The following is a 22,386-nucleotide window of genomic DNA, read 5'->3' as shown; positions in this document are numbered from 1 at the left end:
ATTAATAGAGGGGTGTATGCAAAATTTTGGTTTCCAAGCACCCCCATCCAGCAGTCACATGGGGGACACAGCCCTCTCCCCTTAAGTATCCTGGTGGAGCTATGTTCTGTAGGCAGCTACTTTGGGATACAGCAGAGCAGTTTTAAATAATAAAACAAAGCACTAATATTATTCGGCCTCCCCTGCAACTTTAGACATCAAGGGCAAAATAGCCCCACATTAGGGCATTCAGCTCTCAAGGTCCCATCCAAGCAATGTCTATAGCTGATATTGATGCAAAAGTGCCATCACATTGGCTCTGATTTATGGTGTGTGATGGTACCCCTCGCATATCCTGTGCAATGGCTAGGACTTCAAGAGTAAAATGGTGATTCAATAAAAAATCATTAAATCGCTTCGTGTGTAGTGATTTATTTCTCACTGTCTCTATTTCCTCAGTAATACTAGTTCTTCGGATTTCACCATTGCCTTGGGAATGTTACAAACAGAAGGATCAAATCCTCAATCAATTATTCTTAATGTCGATCGAATAATAAACCACCCTAATTATACAAAAACAGGAAGCAGAGGGGACATTGCTTTGATGAAGCTGAGTCGTCCGGTCAACTATACCAACTACATAAGACCAATATGTCTGCCAGTTGGGTCTGTTACCTTCCCGTGTGGCATGGAATGCTGGGTAACTGGCTGGGGAGATCGAGTTTCTGATGGTGAGTCACCTACTATTTTTGCAACTTCCAGATTTCTTCTTCATGCAAACTATCACCATTTTGCACATATCATATGTTGCTCGAGCTGGATTTCATAAATTCATCTTAAAGCGTCACTGTCACTGTCTGGGCCTCTGCAGAATTTGCAAAGACCCCCAATGGTGACATCATCACTGGGTGTTTAGTGGCCAGGTGAGCATGCAAAGGTGAGTTCTACTTACCTGAACCAATCCTTCAGGGATGACACCATCTTCTTCTGGTGACAGTAATGGACCTGCTGAATGTTTCACATGCACAAAAGTACAGCACTGGGTTCTATGTAGGAACCAAGCAAAACCGTGAGATTGTTGGATAAAGCCAATTCTCTGTAGCTGCAACTGGTGATGACTGGGGGACTGACGCTTCTTGACACTTCTAGACCTCTGGCCAGTGTCTAGAAGTGTCAAGCAAGGAAAAATTCAGAGATAAAATAGTCCGTATTTTGACTCAGTGTATCTCTTGACTGGGTTGGAATTTCAGTGAAATTCCATTACAAACTTGATGAGTTACATTTTCTATCTTTATGAAATACTCATTTTTTTCTAGGGAGGGGATGACAGTGCCGCTTTAGTGCTAACATATAAATACATTCCTGTGCTATTAATAAAATGAATTTTTAGCAATGATTGAAAGAAGACCTTTTCCTCTATCATGTTTTAAGTATTTAAAAAAAAATGTCACTTTCAGGGAATTATCTTTTTGTTACTCTGTCCATTGTATAAGCTGTCTAGTTACATTGTCTCCGTGAGTAAAGATTAAGTTAAAACAAAGTCCCTTTGTTTAACTGCAAAGGCATCCACAATGGGTGTGCCCAGGAACATTCAAATACAGGGCTGAATTATTCTCCACCTCCTTCATTTGGATCTTAACCTGTACCTCCATGTCACATTGGATTAACTCATTATTTAGTCAGACATGAAAAGAATGAAAGTATTATTCAACTGACTGAGTATTAATTAACACATGTTTACTTTTTACCCTGGTCCTAACCAAATATGTGATGCATACCTTTGCTTGGCTGGTTTCAATATATCTGACTCAACTAATGTCTTAATTATTAGACTTTTGAAGCAAACAGATAGAGCTGCTTATTGACCAAAATTCCCATTCTCTCTTGAGTCTTTGTGGCGAAAGTAACCTCGCCACTTGTTCTTGGAGGGGCCTGTTTGCCAGCCTCCTGCCTCAGGACTATTGGCTATGAAAAAAGGCTCACAAAAGACCTGGTTCGGTCCTTTTTTGCTATTTTGTTCGGTAGATTGCATTCACTTTCTATTTTAACATTGTCCCATTCGACTATCGAACAACCGCACGAACTAGGGACCACCCTGGAGCTTGTTAACACCTATTAACAACTTGGAACGGTTCTCACCGCAGTGTTTTAATTGTTCGCCCGGGTGGCCACAATTCCTATGGACAACCACGAGGGGGTGGCCATCTTGTTCACATGAACGCAAGCAGCGGTGTTTGGACATAAATCTCATGCAACTGAAATCAGACACAGAAACTCCCAAACACTGCAGGACCATCATCGCCTGCGTTCGGTTCTATACAAGTTAAAAGGTCACTGTTCGGTGGGATCATTCGTCTGAATGAGGGGAACAAGCTCCAGGTTAAGACTATTAACTCTGCTTGGTAGTTTATTCGTTTTTAAACTACCGAACTAGACTGACCGCAAGCCCTGATTCTCTGGAACTATTTTGGGCATGGGACCATGTGTGCAGTCGGTCAAATAAATGACTTCCAGGAAATTCCTGAACCCCCTGAACTGATCTAGGTGATTTTGGGATATCTTGGTCACCCAGATCAGGGCTATCAGGGGATGTAACATTTGTGGGGTGTTTGTATGTTTTAAAGATATTTGGGGGGGGTTTATAAAAATGTGTGTTTTGTGTTTGGAGATAATTGAGTTTAGTGTAGTGTTTGCCTCAATTATCTCCCAGGTACAGAGACAGGATTAATCTATTATGTAGGGGAGCATCCTGGATCTGAGACCAAATGTGGTTGTGTAATTGTTTATATTGAGGTTTACTCTCAGGTCCAGGGGGGAGTGCCCCTTGCAAGGCCAGTTGTGGTTACCATTAAATGAGTTCCTGCTTACCCTCAACATAGAGCCTCGTCTCATGTGTGGGGGAAATGGCTGTATTTACCCTGGGGATTGCTGTATCACTATACTCCTCTGGGTTATAATCACTTTCTCTTGTAAGAGCAGACTGCTGCACTCTCTGGAGTAGGAGAGGTCTGCCCACTGGAAGCTGGATCCTGGTCTTGGGTCCAGGGTGGGTGGAGGACGGCATGACCCCACCCAAGCTGTAACACTGGATGTGGGGACTACATGGCTGATGTCTGGTGTGGTGCTTGTGGTACTCGGAAGCAGAGATTGGCAGAGGCACCCAGTCGGGGTGCCAGGCGGTCCATCACAATCTTCATTCTCCATTAATGCAAAATCTAAAGTTGTTGTCAAAACTCTTGCACTAGGGATTCCATGTTTTATTTGCATAAGTAAATATATGATGAAAATACTAATAAGACTAATGGTTCCTTAGGTGTTCTCCCATCTCCCAACATACTGCAGAAACTGAAGGTTCCATTGATAGATCATTTACGGTGTGACCAGATGTACCACGTGGGCTCTCCGAACAGCACCAATGTCACCATAATCCAGGAGGAGAAGATATGTGCTGGTTACCGACAAGGGGGAAATGACTCCTGTCAGGTATTTCACCAAACTTGAAGCTCATCAACTACCCACGAACATGTGCCATCAAATTACTGCCTTAACTGCAATAGAAGCCTTTTAGACCTAGTTTTTTGTGTTTGGGTGCATCATATCTAGGACAGAGAATACACTAGCTCTCTGGACCATTATTCTCTAAAATCCAAAAACAAAGAAGCAACTAAATAACATTGACATTGCAGGTGTGTGCTCTTCAAGCAGGTGAAACTAAAGACAGCTGCCACTATTTTAAGGACAACTGTCACCTCAAAAAATATTTTTTAATATAAAAATCATTTGATCAAGTTTTCTAAGGACATTTTGAATGAATTATATGTGAAAAAAATTGGAAAAATATTTAACTCCTAAAGGAGTTAAAGGATCCTCTGCCAGCGATCGGTGTTGCTCCCAGTCTGGGGGGACTGCCTGACAGCCCAGGCAGTCCCTCCTTGGCAATTAGGCCCCTGCAGGCCATGTGATTGCTCTGAAAGAAATTAGGCCCCTGCAGGCCATGTTATTGCTCTGTAAAATAAAACAAAAAAAGCCATTAAATAAAATAATAATAATAATAATATATGTATTATATATATGTGAGATATATAATATATATATAATAACTCTATATATTGTATATATATATATATGTATATTATTATAAAAAATAAATAATAATTAATTAAAAATAAATGTAAAATGTTTTAAAAAAATACAAATAAATAAAAACAATAAATAAAAACAACACGAATGCCTGCTTCCTTTTCCCGAACAGTCAGGAGAGCTCTGTTCGGTAGTTTTGTTTCCACGAACTAGGGGAACAAACGCTGCTGTGAGCCAGGGGGTGCTGTTCGTGTATTTGTTCGGTTTCAAGACTTTACAAAATAGACCGACCGCAAAACCGAAACTCATGGAACTAATTCTGGGAGGGAGCTCGTGTGCGGTCGGTCAAATTAAGACATCCATGAAATTTGTAAACCCCTGAACTGATCTGGGTGATTTATGGATATGTTAGCCACCCAGATCAGCGCTATCAGGGGATATAACATTTATGGGGATTGTATGTGTATTGGGGTACTTTTTAAGTTTTATGGAAAATGTGTTTTTTTCTGCCTGGAGATAATTGAGTTATTACAGTATCTGACTTAATTATTTCCCAGGCAGAGAGAAGGGATTGCATGATGTATATGGGAGTGTCATACTTTGTAGCCTTGTTGTAATTGGTTGTTAACTTTGTGTTGGAGTCTCCACAAGGTCAATGTGGGAGTGCCCCTTACATGGGGACTTGTATAAAAGTCAGTGTGGCACCATTCAACTTTACTCCTGTTGTACCCTTCATCTAGCCTAGGCTGATATTTGGGTAACTGTCTACTTGCTGGGAAGAAACTACTTGGATGCTGCATTCGTCTGGAACCATTCGAATCTACACCCGAACTGCGAGCTATAATCACCCAGGCTTCAGCAGTTCGGGAGGAAATAGGAGAATGAGTATCTACTATACCAGCGATCGTAAATTATATGTATATATGTATATATATGTATATATATATATATATATATATATATATATATATAAACATATATATATATATATATATATATATGTATAATAAATAAAAATACTACGAAATATATATGTATATCCATATACATAATTATTAAATAATGTAATTAATATACATGTAGACTTCCCATGACACCCTAAAACCTGTACATAGGGGGTACTGTTTTACTCAGGAGACTTTGCTGAATACAAATATTAGTGTTTCAAAACAGTAAAAGTTTTTTGTGTTTTTACACACAAACAGCACTTTCACTGATGATATAATTGTTATGATACATTTTACTGTTTTTAAACACTAATATTTGTGTTCGGCAAGGTCTCCCAAGTATCCCCCCATGTATAGATTTTATAGTGTTTTTGAAAGTTTTTTTTTGCATTTTTAACACACAAACAAATATAAATGTTAACTTTAGCCAGTGTTTGTGACCAAGTGGCTACTAAAAAATACTGGACATACCCCATATTGAGTACCCTGGGTTGGCTACTTTAAAAAAAAATATGTACATGTGAGGTGCGATTCAGAGATTTATGACAGATATCAGTGTTACAATGTCATTATTGATTAATTTGAAAAAATATATATTTTGGAAGAACAATGTCCTACTTGTACTTATAGCCCTATAACTTGCAAAAAAAAAATGCTAAGAACACATTAACATTGGGTATTTCTAAACTCAGGACATAATTTAGAAACTATTTTAGAAACTATTTTAGCATGGGGGTTTGACGGTTGTAGATGCGTAACAGATTTTGGGGGTCAAAGTTATAAAAAGTGTGTTTTTTTAATTTTTTCATCATATTTTATAATTTTTTTAAAGTAAATTATATGATATGATGAAAATAATGGTATCTTTAGAAAAAACATTTAATGGTGAGAAAAATATATAGTATATCATATAATTATATAGTATATAACATGTGTGGGTACAGTAAATTAGTAAAAGGAAAATTACAGCTAAACACAAAAACCTCAGAAATTTAAAAATAGCCCTGTCCTTAACGGTAAGAAAATTGAGAAACTGTCTAGTAACTAATGGGGTTAGTTCTTAAGGCCATAGAGACTTACTGTCTGTTTTCAAACACTGCCTCACCGAAGGGGTGTGCATATGGCAGAAGGATCCTGTCATATACTAAAGGTAATGAAGAGTTTTTTCACATATACTTCATTTAAAAAAAAAATGTCCTTACAAAACTTGACGAAAGGGCAGTTATATAACAAAATAGTTTTGAAATGACAGATGTCCTTTAAGATCATTTACACACCTTGAATATTAAGGTGAAAAGCAGAATTGAGATGAATGTGGACAGGCAGTAGTAATGCCAGACACCAATTAATGATTTTTTAGTCACAAAACGTCTTGACACAAATCAGATTAAAACAACACTCCATGAAATTGCCATGAAATTGCCCATTCGAGTTTTAAAAAATCTAGCATGGGCGAGTGAAATGAATGATGGACATGGGAAGAACTGTGAAAAAAATTAACCTGACCTCCAGACACTCCAGAGTACGTTCCAGCTGTTTGAAGACTGAGTAGAAAATGTTATAGATTGTCCAATGAGCTATCAAAGAAATATCAAAAATATGGCCAAGGATATATGCTCTGAAACCCGTCAAGTTGCGTTGTATAAAAGCACTTTCTTAAGTTTGAAAACTATAAACCTGATTTCTGTCCTGCTGCTAATTATCTCTGATACATTGTGTCCTTTCTGGGAACCTCTACCGTCTATTTCAAAAATAGTAATATTAAACTAGTAATTGGGCAGATACATTGAGATGACTCATTTCATTTAATTATTCACAAGTGTAAACTGACAAGAATTCAATTGAATTTTATATCTGATGTCAAAATAGATTAAAAAAAAAAACAGCTAACTTCTGTCCCAGAGAATTCCCAGAGAATTCTGGGACAAACTTTGAAATTCAAAACAAACTATAAAAGTTTTCAATCAGTTTCTTCAAATTTCTGTAAACACATCTTGTATTTTGTTAATTAATAATCACAATTTAAAATCCTGCCTTAATTGTTAATGACATATTTACTTTCTAGGGAGACTCTGGGGGCCCCTTGGTGTGTCAGGTGAACGGCACCTGGTTCCAGGCTGGAGTTGTAAGTTGGGGGGAAGGATGTGCTTCACCTTATCGCCCCGGGGTGTACACCCTGGTTCCAGCCTATGAGTCATGGATCAAACAGTATGTGTTGGGTGTGACATTCAACAACGTGACAAATATTCCAAAACCAAGCGTGAAATGTGATGATGAGAGCATAAGTTTAGTGCCAGGTAAGGACTGAAACTCAGACATTGGCGTCATTCACAACATATCTCATCTGGCTCTTAGTGAAAACCCTTAGGGTGGAATATCCCTGATTTAGTATTAAATGTACTGATAATTACTAACAAAAATTACAGTCACAGGTTCCAGTAACAATAAGATTTTAGTTTTCTATTTCCATTTGCATTATTGTTGGCATGGTAGCAGTAGTCCAAGAGCACTATCCACTCAATGGGGAAATTTTGAAAAGTCATGCCAACAATAATATTATATTATAATAGTATATAACATATTTTCCTGTTATGTTTTCTCAATCTCTTTCCAGGGTCTGACACAGCGCCTCCCTCCTCCATACCCACGTCAGATCGTTCATTGTGTGGCTCCTCCAGGGTCTCCAGTCAATCAGATGCGGGCATCGGTGCCATGGAAGGAGAGTGGCCCTGGCAAATCAGTATACAGTACAATGGATCACATAAATGTGGGGGATCCCTGTTCTCCAGTCAGTGGATTCTTAGTGCTGCAAATTGCTTCAAAGAGTGAGTTTCACAATTTTAGGACTATTTACTAATGCGTGAATTCACCAGAATTCAAAGTTCCGAAGTAAATTTTTTATCTCTACAGCGCCAACTTATTCTGCAGTGTTTTGTAATTTTAATGTTAAGATATAAAATAAAACAACTAAGAAATCTACTATTACAAGTTTTAGCAACAAAAAAGAGACTAATGAGGTCCCTGCTCGAGTGAGCTTGCAATCTGGAGGAGAAGGGAAAGAACAGCGTGGGTGGAAAGATCATCAGGTGAGAATGTGGCAAACCAGGAGAACTGAAAGGTAGGAGATTGAACTGAATGGCAAAGCCACTAATTATGGCCTCAATTTAATATTTTTGGATAAAAAAAAAATACTTTTTTTAATATTTAGATTTATGTTTATATACTAATATCTTTTTAAATGTGATTTTTTTTATTTGTTAGTATTTAAAAAAATGTTTTTTAAAAGTTTAGCAAAAATATTAAATCAAGGCATATGTTAGAAGAGATAGGACCAAAAGCTTGAAAGAATGAAAATTAACCAGAACAACCATAGACTAGCCTGAAGAGATGAATTTTAAGGGGATCTAGGGGAAGCCTGGTGGGGGGGGGAGGGGGGGGGGGGCAGACTGCCCATAGGACTAGAGTGACCTTTAATGAAGGCGTGAGTTAGCAGTACAGATAGGAGCAGTGGACAGGAGGCAGTCACTGCCAGATCAGAGTGACAAAGCAGGGGTGTACATTGATTCGTAAAGAACAGTATCGAGGGTAGAGTTGTTATAAGCTTTGCAAGTGAGTGTTATTATCTTGATTTGAATGCTAAAGCGTACAGAAGTCAATGTAATGGTTGGCAGAGGGGTGAGAGGAGTCAAGAGACAGACAAACAGGCAATTCATAAAGACTTCATTTTAATTTCCAAGCCAAATGGAGGAATTTTCCAATCAGGCTATTTTGGCTTAGAAAATACACCAAATAACAATCTCACGTTGTTCCACTTATTCTCAGCATCTAAAGCTATAATACTCACTTCTGGTTTGTAATGTTTTCTGTTTCACCATTTTCCTACAATATCCCCATTCCCCATTTGTGATAAGAGACAGAGTATCCATGTATTATCTGTTTCTCATGTTTTCATTACTTGTGTCTCTCTATAGATTTCCACTTTAATCTGTCTTTCTAACTATTTTACTTTTTTTTCTGTTTCTCTCCGAACCTTTGGGTCTATTTTTCAATCCTCTTTATGTCTTTCTGTCTCTTCCCTTAATGTGCCTCTTACTTATCCCAGCCCATTATGTTTATCAGTCTCTCCCTCTTATAGGGAAATATCAGCTGTTCCCATTCTTTATATCTCTGTCCCAAGTCAAAAATGTGAGACCTTCAGAATTTGAGTTTATCATTCTGTTTGGAACATTCTGTTCATAAGACCTCATAAAACTAGTTCCAGTAGACACCATACCATTCAAGGTGCAATGGAGGGTAATGAAGATGCCTTTGATCCTGGGAAAATCCAATATGTATGATGTAAATTATATTAGACTTAACTATATGAATGGATCAATTACAGAATTAATGAGCTAATTGTCTACTTGAAGAATGGGTCAGCAAACTAAACCATGTTGTTATGTGCACGTCTCTCAAGAAGGTTAATACTCACTAGAGTATATTACAGTAACAATTCTCACAATGAGTTTTTTTTTTCTTCTTTTTACAGTAATAATAATTCTTCCCAATACACTGTTGCCTTGGGAACATTACAAAATGATGGATCAAATCCTCAAACTATATTTCTTCAAGTGGAAGATATCATAATGCATCCTCAATATTCGACAACAGGAAGCAAAGGAGACATAGCTTTGGTGAAGCTGAGTAGTCCTGTCAACTACACAGACTATGTTACACCTATCTGCCTGCCTTCTGAGTCTGTTACCTTCCCATGTGGCTTGGACTGCTGGGTAACCGGCTGGGGATCTCCATCATCTGATGGTAAGTCTTCAAAGTTCCTTTTTTCAAACTCCACTAACTTGTCATGTCGACCTGATTTCCCAATATGAGAAGAGATATTTTTGGATGAATGCAATTTTCCTCCTCTGTACGAAAAATGGCTCCTTATAGCTTGCCTCGTTTTCTTTGTTCTTCCTGCTTAAGGTGTGTTTGAGTTATTTTATAATCAAACCTCTAATGCTGACAAATTATTACAAAACATTAATTTTTTACAAATTATTTTTCTGGAATGTTTGGAGGAAATATTTTGAGAGTAAATAAGGTCCAGGTACTCAAGATCTTTCATGAAGCTTGACAAAGCATGACAAAGGCCTCTGTCTAGGCCGACATGTTGCACTTAACCAATAACCAATAAAGCCTATTCATGATAAATCTTGAGTGCCTGGACCTTATATCCCCTCTATCTATTTTACTGGGGTTTGCCAGCCCTAGATCTGAAGCATCTAGATTCTGACGTAGGTGTGTGTTATCCTTTTCTGTGTGAATTACTATAAAGGAAATATGTTAATACTTGGTTGTATTGTTTTTATGTCTATTTTCCTCTGGTCATCTATATGACACATTTATTTTTATCTTTCTATCTGTATGGTGTAGACTCGGTTTACTAGAATCTCTTTGTTTCTGATTCTGTTAATGGGCCCTTGAACACCGGACTCAATTAAAGTCTACTAAAAATCAGAAATAAGACTAAAACATAGAGCTGTTTACTGACCAATCCCCTTCCTGACTATATACACCATTTTTTTATCTCCAATTTTCTGACCCTTTCTTACTGAGCATTTCCATTGCATTTCCTGGATAGATAAAAGTCCAGACATCACTGTACTGTTCCTCATATTTTCTCAGGAAGTGTCCAAGCTGCCAATGTACTCCAGGAAAAGAAGGTTCCACTTATAGACCATGAACGATGCAACCAGATGTATCACACCGCCTCCTCAAATAATAGTAACACAACCATCGTCCAAGAGGAGAAAATATGTGCTGGTTATACAGAAGAAAGGAATAATTCCTGCCAGGTAGATCATAAACCATAGAAATTCATAAATACACTAATTGTTTTATAACTTGATTGGTACCGAAAGCTCAACACAGCCTGGTTAATCATTGTGTAAGGTTTATACACTGTAAACAAGAAATAACCGGGACTGACCTTGGATTTTTAACATTTAACTTGCCAATCTGGAAAAATATCTGAGTTGGACAATATTCCTAAATTGGCTGGCCAGTTTCCAGTTTTGTAAATAACCCTTAAAACAATTCAGCAGTCATGAAACTTTAGGTTACTCTTTAATTATTTAGTTCATTTCAGATTACCTAATCGCCTGGGGCCTAACTAGTCCTGGCCTTGTTTATTAAGTAATGGAGGTAAGGGCTAAAAGTGAGTCCTATTTATCTGAGCTCATTGTGGCTACCAGAAATTAAGAGAAATAATGCCATGGTGCTCCAGTCACCATGATTCTGTGGTCAAGTCACCATAACCGTGGATTTGTTGGAGAAGGTTTGATGAATGAAAGCATGCAGTCACCAGTTTGAACCTCGAGTGTGCAGGAAACCATTATCTTACATCAAACAGCTTTAAATCATAATATAAAACTGAAAATATCCACCCATATCCAATATTTCAGAATAACAAGGCTCAGCAAGCCAGTTTTATTGCCAGAATTTTTTATGGTCGTACTATCAGGTTACCTGCCTTATCATACTTTTAAAAGTCAATTTTGCTATGAAACTGCAAAGTGCAAATGTTATATTCTTTGTTATTTGAACCCCCGCATTACAAATGATGAAACTCCACGTAGAGAAAGAAGAACATAATCATTTGCTCAATATGCTGAGAAATTATGTTTCCCACTAACATCAGGTGTGCACCTCACAAAGGGCAAACTATAGAGAGCTGTTTGCCTATAGTATATGGACATTTATTAGGAATAAAGGATTCCATATTAATATTTATCTTCCAGGGTGACTTTGGGGGTCCCTTAGTGTGTGATGTGAATGGCGTCTGGGTCCAGGCTGGGATTGTCAGCTGGGGAGAAGATTGCGACCTACCAAACCACCCTGGGGTGTACACTCTGGTACCGGCTTATAAGTCATGGATTGAGACCTATGTGTCAGATGTAACATTTAGTAATCTGACAGATATTCCTGAGTCAAGCACCGGATGTGAAACAGAGAATTTAACCACAATCTCAGGTACGTAAAAAATGAACCAGAATTGAACATCTTGGATCATAAAACGTGGAATAGGAATGGAAAAATGTTATTACAAGTTATTATCAATGATAATCATCAGCATTCTCTTCTTTACCGCACATCATCAAAAATCAATTATCAGTAGTATATAGGGTATTGCATTATACATACAACACATGCATGGCATATTATTTACAGGAAACAGTTAAGGCTAGATGTTTGCGCTAACACACATTATCAATAAAAAAACACTTCCATCCATTCCGTTCAGTCTCCTTCCCCCCATATTATGAAAGGTCAATAATCTGGAACACATCAAGACCTCAGTAATCCATTGTGTAGTGAGAAGGCAGCGAGTGGGTGATTTTGTTACATATCACTCTACTGAATAAAGTTTGGATTCAACCTTTACAGGCAATTACAGGGTTATTCACTAACGTGTGGGAATTCAAAGTGTATTTCAACTTTAAGGACAACCTGAGCCTCCGAAAAAAATCTCCAAGACAGCTATGTTTCTAGTCCAGCTATTTTAGCATTAAAGGGACAGTTTAGTCAGCCAAACAACTTTAGCTTAATAAAGCAGTTATGGTGTATAGATAATGCCCCTTCGGTTTCACTGCTCAATTATCTCCCATTTAGGAGTAAATTCAATTTTGTTTCTGGTTTTTGCAGCTCTAGCCAGACCTCCCCTGGCTGTGACTGACTGCAACTTGCATGGAAAAAAAAATGGTTTCATTTTGAAATCAGACGTAACTTACTTTAAGTTTCTATCTTCTGCTTTGTAATATTAACTTTCATTTCACACAGGAGGCTCCTGCAGTGTCTAGAACGCTTTTAACAGGAAATCTAAATCTAAATTTAACAGAATTTGCAATAAAGGAAGTGTAAACATTAGAAGATTCTTTACAGGAAGTGTTTAGGAAGGCTGTGTAAGTCACATGCAGGGAGGAGTGACTAGAGCTGCATAAACAAAGTGATTTAACTCCTAAATTGCAGAGAATTGAATTTTGAAATACATTTTGAATACATTTTTAATTGTTGTCAATTTTCACTTTACTGAATACACTAAATAGAGATTTCTAGTGAACTGAAAATCAAATTCTAAAATTTAGACAAAATGTCAATGTCGTCAAGTTCTCCTAGCTTAGCTGTTTAGCCTAAATTGTGCACTTAAGCTTCTAGTTTGCTTTAATTCGGTTTTAGTAAATATTATTCCCCTGGGAATTTTGATATAAATATTCTGTTTGATGTAACTATGGTTGTAGTGTGAGGAGTACTTAGGGGAACACTAATATCAATATTTTCTCTAAAACCTCTTTTGTTTGTGATGTATTATTTGGCACAGCTCTGCTTTCTCAATCAATTAGATTCTCCTCTGATGGTTCCCTCCACCACAAGGATGCCAGCCCCGGTTTGTGGCTCTCCGGTGGTCTACAGTCGGATAGTTGGGGGTACCGATGCTGTGGATGGAGAGTGGCCCTGGCAGATTAGTATACAGTATCGTGGATCACATAATTGTGGTGGATCCTTGATCACCAACCAGTGGGTTCTCAGCGCTGCCCATTGCTTCAACGAGTGAGTTCTATGAGATGCGCATTTACGCTTTGGACATGAGTGGGATTATTCCTTGAACCAGCTCTATATTGCTTTCATGCATTATGGAATAAAGAAGAAACCCAACAGATGTCTGGAGCAGTTTCCTGTCCTATCCACATGATCGATAAGCTGGATCTTCTTATTTCTTATCTTCTTATTTCTGCAAATATTAGGTCAAAATTGTTAGAGATGGTAAAAGAGCTGAGATAATGTTTCCGGTTTAACTATTTATGCTTAAACTTGGAATTTCCCTTTCCATTTTCAATAGTTCTCGGTATAACGAATAACCCTGATGTCCTTTAACTTATGCTTAAATATGTCCTTTAGCTAAATTATTATATTATTATGTACATGGTATGCAAGTCTTGGAATTACCATAATAAGATGCATATTATTCATGTTCTTAAATGTGTTGTTTTCTCAGGAATTGTTCTCGGTAATTTTAGCTTGGTGCAATGTCTTCTTTCAAAACTCCTTAATAGTTATACCAAGCGGTGCAGTTCATTGCTTTTCCCTTTTCAGAAATTGGAAAAAAAATTAAACTAACCAAAAGGGTGTGGAAATGGGCCAATCAGAGTACTGCAAAATATATACATAATATAAATATTGTAAAGAAAAAGATGGTATATTTTAAAGTACACGGATAGGAGCATTTTCCTGCCGTTTGTTTCATAGATCAAATTTAAAAAAAAGTAGCCAATAATGAGAAACTCTAGGAGCAGTAACAATCTATATGTATTGCATATTAAATATATAATGTATAGATTTTGTATTAATTTCCCTCTATTGCTCACTTCGTCGGTTAATAATATTTTACATTTGGTGACCGTGACTGACCCTAAACCATTAATCATCTTTCTTTTCCCATCAATCATTCTTAAGGTGCTACAGGCAGTATTCAGAATCACAAATTAAATTGCAGCTACAGTTCACCTCGGGTGTTCTGGGATTTGACTGATCACCCAATCAGCCCAAACCAAGAAGAATTCTCCCTTAGTTCCTGCTAGCGGCATGCTCTTACCTTTATTGTTAATTTCTAATACCTTCATTATGCTGAACTCTTGCTTAATTATTGGTTTGTTCTTTAAATGTAATATTCTATAGGTATCATTTAGGCACCAATTAACACAGCAGTAAGTTAAAGTCACACAGGTAATTAGGAAGAAAAAATACACAACTATCTCCAAAGAGCAATTAGGATGCAACATTCTAAAATTGGCACATTCCATTGGTTTCCATTTTCCCTGATCCATTTTTATCACTTTTCTCCTTCATATCTAACTCCAGAAAATCTAAAGTTGCCCTTTCCACTTGGATTCATGTCTTAATCATCCAGTAAGTAAACTACATCAATAAATGATAATAATCTTCAATCTGTTCCCATCTCCCACAGAGACCTTGATGTAAAGAATTATGGTGTTTATTTAGGAATGTACCAGCTCTCTGGATCAAGTCCTCATAAAATATATGTGTCAGTGGAAAAGATCATATATGACCCCCGATACACCTCGGCAAACAGTAGAGGCGACATTGCCCTGATCAAGCTTAGTCATCCCATCAACTACACCAGCTACATCCAACCAATTTGCCTGCCATCAGCATCAGTCAACTTTCCATGTGGCTTGGAATGTTGGGTAACTGGCTGGGGAAAAGTGAAAGCTGATGGTGAGTCTCAAAGTACCTTTTCACAAATACGTAATGTTTATATTTCTTAAATACATTTTACAGCCTTGCTCATCAGTAGACTTGCGGAAGGTAAGAAAATTCGACACTGTCTGAACATTTTCCCAAAAATAGGACATTTTTCAAAATGCCCGATATTCGTCCACTTGTCGTTTTTACTTGGCATAATTTTGTACCAAAGAACTGATTAGGGAATAGAATCAGACAAACCAAAAAAGAGCGAAAAAGAGCGCTATGTGTATATTTTGCAGTACACTGATAGGTCTGAGAACCACAAATACCTTTGCAAATACAGTAGCTAGACGAGAACAAGCAGAGCGGTTGACCCCCAGTCTTGGTAATGGTCTTCAATGGTAGACCTTTATCCCTGGAGGACTAACCCTTTAAAAACAAATGCAATGTCTCTGATACAGCTGTACTGGCATCATATCTGCTGGCGAAAAGAAAAACCTCACCTGCTCAACTTCACTCATGTGCTCATAATGTGCCCTCTGCATTGTGGACTTAACTTTACTAGGAAGATCATGTATCTCGGTAGGTAGAGCATTACTTTTTTTCTGTTTCAAAAGTCCTGATCATAAGCTTTTTATTAATATGAGCTACAATGCTGTTAAGGTATCTGACCTCATTCATCAGCAACTCTTAATCTGTCTCCTTTCTCAATAAAATCTCTCATATAACAAATCATACACCAAATACTAGAAGTGCCTTCTAATTCAGTACTAGTGCAATTCAGAAAACACAGAGGTAAAAGAACACTTTTTATGTATTGTGAATGAGCTTCAGTAACTGGCATTTTCCAAGTGCATGGTCAATGCACTCAGAGAGAGGTTTTGAAAAGAGTAACTATGTAGAACACCTTTATACAGATATGCTGCTCATCCCCTACATTCATTGGAGAAAGTAACTGACCATTTATTTTGTCTTCTGTTCCTCAGAAGATTTATCATATCCTGAAACCCTACAGGAAGTAATGATGCCTCTTATAGACCATGCCCGGTGTGACCAAATGTACCACATTGAGTCTGAAATCAGCATTGTCACAACCATCATCCAAGAGGAAATGATATGTGCTGGTTATGTCCAAGGACAGAAGGACTCCTGCCAGGTAGGTCATCAAATTTTACCTATAGAGATATAACCGCACAAATCAAGCACATATTATGACTTTATTCACAAAACACAGATTAAAGAACAGCACACACACAAATAGAGTTTTAAATCGTACAAGGCTATATAAAAGCACCACTTTGGTGTAGTGGTGGGCTTAACACAATATGGTCATATGGTGGACCTGTGTGTGTGCTGTTCCTTAATCTGTATTTTGGATACATTTTGGTCTCTACTGCAGCACTATATTTAAGAAATGCATGTTCCACATGTACATAAAAAACATACACATATGCACATGCACATATACAGATATAGACACATGTACATATAAACATACACACATGCACATACTTGCATGCACATATACACATGCAAACATACACACATACACATGAACTGATGTTGATAATAAATATATATATATATTGATTTTATATATATATTATATTGATTTTCTCACCCCTCCTGTGTGGTATATTTATTCCTTATTCTCTGATCCTTTACCAGAGGCCTGGGAGCTTGCGGGTTCTGCGAAGTATCTTAGCTGTTCCTAGAAATGTACTCTTCTGGACAGCAATCTCAGATGTCCCACCTGGAATCTGTTGAAGCCACTCCCTCAACTTGGGAGTCACAGCCCCGAGTGCTCCTAACTGGGACTACTACTGCCTTCACTTTCCACATCCTTTCTAGTTCTTCTTTCAGTCCTTGGTATTTCTCCACCTTCTCATTTTCCTTCTTCCTGATGTTATAGTCACTGGGTATTGCCACATCCACCACGACTGCAGTCTTTCGTTCCTTGTCTACCACCACAATGTCAGGTTGGTTGGCCAGCACTCGTTTGTCTGTCTGAATCTTGAAGTCCCACAGGGTCTCAACTATCCTTTGTGGTATCTCCCATCTGGCAGGTACAATCCATATTCTGTGCAGGTGTTTCGGTATACAATCCCAGTAACTTGGTTGTGTATCTCTATGTATGCTGTTCTTGCATCCAGCTACTAGGTGCTGGTATTGTCTCAGAGGCCTATTTTACAGTCTGCTCCTTGGGTCTTACCAGGTGTCGTTTGACTCCAGCTTCTAGTGATCTGGTGCTGAGTGCCTGTTCCTGTGCTGCAAGGATTAGTGCCTCAGTGCTGTCTTTCAGTCCTGCCTTTTCCAACCATTGGTAGGATTTTGTCATGTGAGCCACATCCACTATCTGCTGGTGGTACACCCCATGGAGAGGTTTGTCTTGCCAAGGAACCTCCTCTTTTTCTGCATCCTCTATCTGTTGAAGTCTCAGGCATTCCCTTATCAGTTCATCTTTGGGAGCCATCGTCGTGATTTACTTGTGGATGCACTGTGTTTCATCCAGGACTGTGGCCTTGACAATCATCAGGCCCCGACCTCCTTCCTTTCGACAGGTGTACAGTCTCTGGGTGTTGGATTTCATGTGCAATCCTCCATTCATAGTGAGTAGTTTCCTGGTCTTGGCCAGATTATTATTTCAGCTGGGTACCTGATGACCGGTAGAGCATATGTGTTGATGGCTTGGATCTTGTTCTTGCCAATGAGCTGGGACTTCAAGGCCTCTCTGACTCTTTGGAGGTACTTAGATGTTTCTATCCTCCTTGCCTCCTTCTCATGGTTTCCATTCGTTTGTGGTACCCCCAGGTACTTGTAGCGGTTCTCTACATCTTCTATTTGGTTATCTGAAACTTCAACTCCTTCTGTCCTAATCATCTTCCCTGTTTTTGCTATCATCCGCCCGCACTTCTCTAGTCTGAACAACATTCTGATGTCCTTGCTGTTTATCTTATTGGATCAGTGAGTCAATGTCTCGTTCATTCTTGGCATATAGATTAATGTCGTCCATGTAGAGTAGGTGGCTGATGGTAGCTCCACTCTTGAATCTGTACACGTTTCCACTCTCCTTGATAATCTGGCTTAGCCGGTTGGGGCCTATACAGAACAGCATTGGGGACAGCGCATCACCTTGGTATATGCCACATTTGACGTTCACTTGAGTAATTGTCCTGGAATTGGCTTCTAGAGTTATTTTCCACTTGCCCATCGAGTTCTTGATGAAGGCTCTTATTGTCTTGCTGACCTTGTAGGAAGCCAAGCATTCCAGTATCCATGTGTGTGACTGTGATGAACGTAGCATTGTCACGTGTTCGTGGAGGGGCCTGCTGGCCAACCTCTTACAAAAAACTATGTGAACAGACTTGGTTCATGTATTTGAACTATATGGTTAGGGAACCAAACAGCCGCACGAACTGGAGACCACCCTGCAGCTTATTAAACCTAATTGACACTTTGTAGCAACTTCCATCGCAGTGTTCTAAGTGTTCGTCTGGGTGGCCGCATTTCCTATGAACAACCACGAGGTGGCGGCCATCTTGTTCGCACAAAACTGGAAACGGTGTTTGGCCGTCGAGTTCATGGAATATTTTCGGACACTGAAACTCCCGAACACTGCTGGACTTCCATGATCAACTACGTTCGGTTCTATAACACGTTCCCACGAACAAGGGGAACAAGCTCCAGGGTACAGAACATTCTCTGTTCTGTATTTTGTTTGAATCTAAACTACCGAACTAGACAGACCACAAGCCCTGATTCTCTGGAACTGTTTTGGGCATGGGACCATGCGGGCGGTCGGTCAAAAATAAGACTTCCAGGAAATTCCTGAACCCCTGAATCTGGGTGATTTTTGGATCCTTGGCACCCAGATCAGGGCTATCAGGGAATGTAACTTTAGTGGGCATATTGTGTGTTTTAAGGTACTTTTGGGGTGTTTGTAAAAATGTGTGTTTTTCTGTGCTTGGGGATAATTGGATTAGATTAGTACAGTTCCTAATCCAATTACCTCCCAGGTATTTTGTATGGGAGTGTCCTGAACCTGAGAGCCAATGTGATTGTGTATTCATTTCTACTGTAGTTTACTCTCAGGTCCAGGGCAGAAGTTCCCCTTGCATGGGGACTGTCATAAAAGGCCGTTTGAGGCTACCATTAAACTGAGATTCGTTTTACCCTTCATGAAGTCTAGGCTCATGTTTGGGGTATTGAAGAGCTATATTCACACTCTGGGGATTACTATAATCAGTATACTCCCTTGGATCACAACACTTGCTCTTATAAGAGCATCCTTCTTCGCTCTCTGAACTAGAAGAGGTCTACCCACTGGAAGCTGGACCTGGTCTTGGGTCCAGGGTGGGTGGAGGACAGCGAGACCCCAACCAAGCTGCATCGGTTTGTGGGGTTTACAGTGGTTATGGTGTTCCAGTGCAATGCTTATGAAGCTCGCAAGTACTAAGAAGCAGCGGTTGACGGAGGTACCCAGTCGGGGTGCCAGGCAGTCTGTCTGGTCTTGGAATCGCTTGTGACTGCTTGGTCTACCAGTAGTTGATGTTTTGATCCTCTCGTGTTGTTTCCAATCCCCTTCTGAGTATTGCTCATATGTTGACTCATATCCCCTTGGATCGTGGAGGCTACGATACCTGACAGGAGTTTCCATGTTGTGGGGAGGCAGGTTATTGGTCAGCAGTTGGATGGTGTCACAACTGGAAATATATATATTTATTTGTGTACGGGATTATGGAAGGGGCGCACATTAAAGTGTGTGTAGTTTTTAATATGTAAGAGTCGGTTGAGGTGTGCCGAAATCGACGCGAGGTTAGGCCTGTAAAAAGAGGGCCCACCTGGGTATAATGATATATAAAGAGGGTGTGGTGGGAGGGAATTTCCGAAATCGTCGAAGACAGGTGAGTAAGTGGTTTGCTGGGTTTATATAGGCCATAAATCCCTCCCACAACTTCAGGCATACGCCTTCTATTTGTGTACGGGATTATGGAAGGGGCGCACATTAAAGTGTGTGTAGTTTTTAATATGTAAGAGTCGGTTGAGGTGTGCCGAAACCGACGCGAGGTTAGGCCTGTAAAAAGAGGGCCAAAAAGTATGTAATATTTATTAAACATAACAACATCATTTAGACATATTATAGAAAGCGAGCCTGATTTCTTCTCTGGACTAGGAATGTACCGGTTGTATGCCGAGGACTTCCAGCGTCCCATCTTCTCTACAAGATGAGTCGGAACTTGACAACTAGAGGCTGCTGTGGCGGCCCTAATACGGAATGAATGTCCCGAGAAGGAATTTGGATTGAGGCCGAGACTAAAAAACGAGGAGCGAATGTATAGCATGAACTGTGTGAGAGATGTGCCAAAAATTGTACGAGCAACTATTATAATCGGAACGCACATATTATCCTGAACCACATGCAATACTTACACGTATCGTAAGCCGTAGAGTACGTTTGCTTAGTATTAGTGGATAAATCTTACCTGCGTAGACTCTAACTCCGGGCATGATCGATACCTTTTTTGACCAGCAGAGGAATTATGGACTGCGTGCTCTTATATCTTAACTGTTACGTTTAAGCAAGGTCTGACGTCAGGACTTCAGAAGTGGCTAAGGCGGAGGATACTGCAGGGAACTTGAGATGACAGGGTTTGTGTTTATTAAAGATAATTCGTTACCTGGAGCTAGTTCTTGTAGCATGCTGTGAGGAGGAAGGAAACGTAACATGTTTAAAATATGCAAAACTCAGATGCCCATGGAAACTCACGTGTAGTAGAGCTGCTAACTAATGGGTACCAATAGGCGAAGACAAGGACTACCCCATAAGAGTCGAGGCCGTGCCGTCAGCCCTGTGTTTGAGAGAGGCCCTACGTATGATTTGGGCCAAGTGGACTTGTACTAACTACGCGCAGCAGGGTGTTAACCTCTTGTGGACAAGCGTTAACCTGACCGTACACGGTGTGATTACCTGCATCGAACCACAGCGACAAAGGACTGTAACAGGTACCTGATGAAACTAACTGTTGTGATGTGAACCGAGGAATGCAAATCCGTGACTCACCGTAGGGAAATGCTTGCACAAGAGAGGAATCTGAAAAGGAGCTTAGATTGTAGTTTAAATTCAGAGACGATATGTGGTTGTATAGCAAGTACCCTATAGCAGTTACATGGTAGGCTTGGGATCGTAAATGCTAGTATTATAGGGTGCTTAAGGTGTTACGACCCGAATCGAAACATCTAGCATGACCGAAAGTAACTCCTGATGGACTTCATAAACTTAAATAACGTGAAATGTGAACGACGTCAAATGCGTGATGAATGAATTGAATGCGCATGGAGGACCCTGTGAATGTCAAGCGTGCAGACAAGTCCCTAATTAGCAGATTAAGGATTTGAATGGTATACGTTTGGTCGAAATGGAGGCAGAGTGATGCCTCGACGTTCGATATGAAACGAGTGGGAATCCTGTTCACCTGGTCAAATCAGATTGCTAGAGCTTATCCTGTATTGCTTGTATGAGTGACGTTGACGTGAAAAGTTAAGTGATAGTATGAGTCGATAAAAGGTAATCTAGAACTCACTGTACTAAATACCCCAAAATGTTGCGAAGTAATAAATAGTATCCGTAATACATGAGTCTGGAAGCAGTCACCATATGTACGTCAGCGTCTGGAGGACCTGACGATGGTCCCATGCAAGGCCAAACCTGTACAACGTGTAACGTGAAAGGAAACGTGAGACCCAACATACGTATTTAACTGAAAATATGTAAGAAATGCCTGAAACAAGTTGTAGGAGTAACCGCTGGTCATGGTGTCTACTAGCTTGGCCTGGGCACATAGTGTATGTGGTACCTAAGGATCACCAGCGAGTGACGGGTTGGGGTAATATATATATTGGTGTCTTCGTACTGCTATGACTAAGTATCTAGTGGACCCTTAGCCCTTAAGAGATAACGTATTGAAAGCCCAGTATTAGCCTAGTATGACAGTACTGGCGTACTGTTTGCATCACTGTAAGAGTATGTAACTCACAATCGAAGCAAAAGCGGGAAATAAAGCGCTAGGATACCTGAAGTGGTCATAGGATCCAAAACATAGTGTTTATGCGTGATGGGTCTGTAGAGTGCCCCCCACCC

The 22,386-nt window shown here is 39.4% G+C and overlaps 1 protein-coding gene across 1 annotated transcript in view; it reads left to right on the top strand.

Moving 5' to 3' along the window:
• LOC134572067 (uncharacterized) overlaps positions 1-22,386 on the top strand; it is a 333,780-nt gene that overhangs the window by 307,830 nt on the left and 3,564 nt on the right. The window contains exons 25-32 of the mRNA XM_063430868.1: positions 7,072-7,303; positions 7,621-7,831; positions 9,535-9,806; positions 10,671-10,840; positions 11,786-12,017; positions 13,385-13,592; positions 15,007-15,278; positions 16,235-16,404. Coding sequence (XP_063286938.1) covers positions 7,072-7,303; positions 7,621-7,831; positions 9,535-9,806; positions 10,671-10,840; positions 11,786-12,017; positions 13,385-13,592; positions 15,007-15,278; positions 16,235-16,404 — 1,767 coding nt within the window. The remainder of the gene's footprint in view (positions 1-7,071; positions 7,304-7,620; positions 7,832-9,534; positions 9,807-10,670; positions 10,841-11,785; positions 12,018-13,384; positions 13,593-15,006; positions 15,279-16,234; positions 16,405-22,386) is intronic.

The sequence above is a fragment of the Pelobates fuscus genome, chromosome 8 (assembly GCF_036172605.1).
Source record: "Pelobates fuscus isolate aPelFus1 chromosome 8, aPelFus1.pri, whole genome shotgun sequence".
NCBI lineage: Eukaryota > Metazoa > Chordata > Amphibia > Anura > Pelobatidae > Pelobates > Pelobates fuscus.
This window is presented reverse-complemented; position numbering and strand designations above follow the sequence as displayed.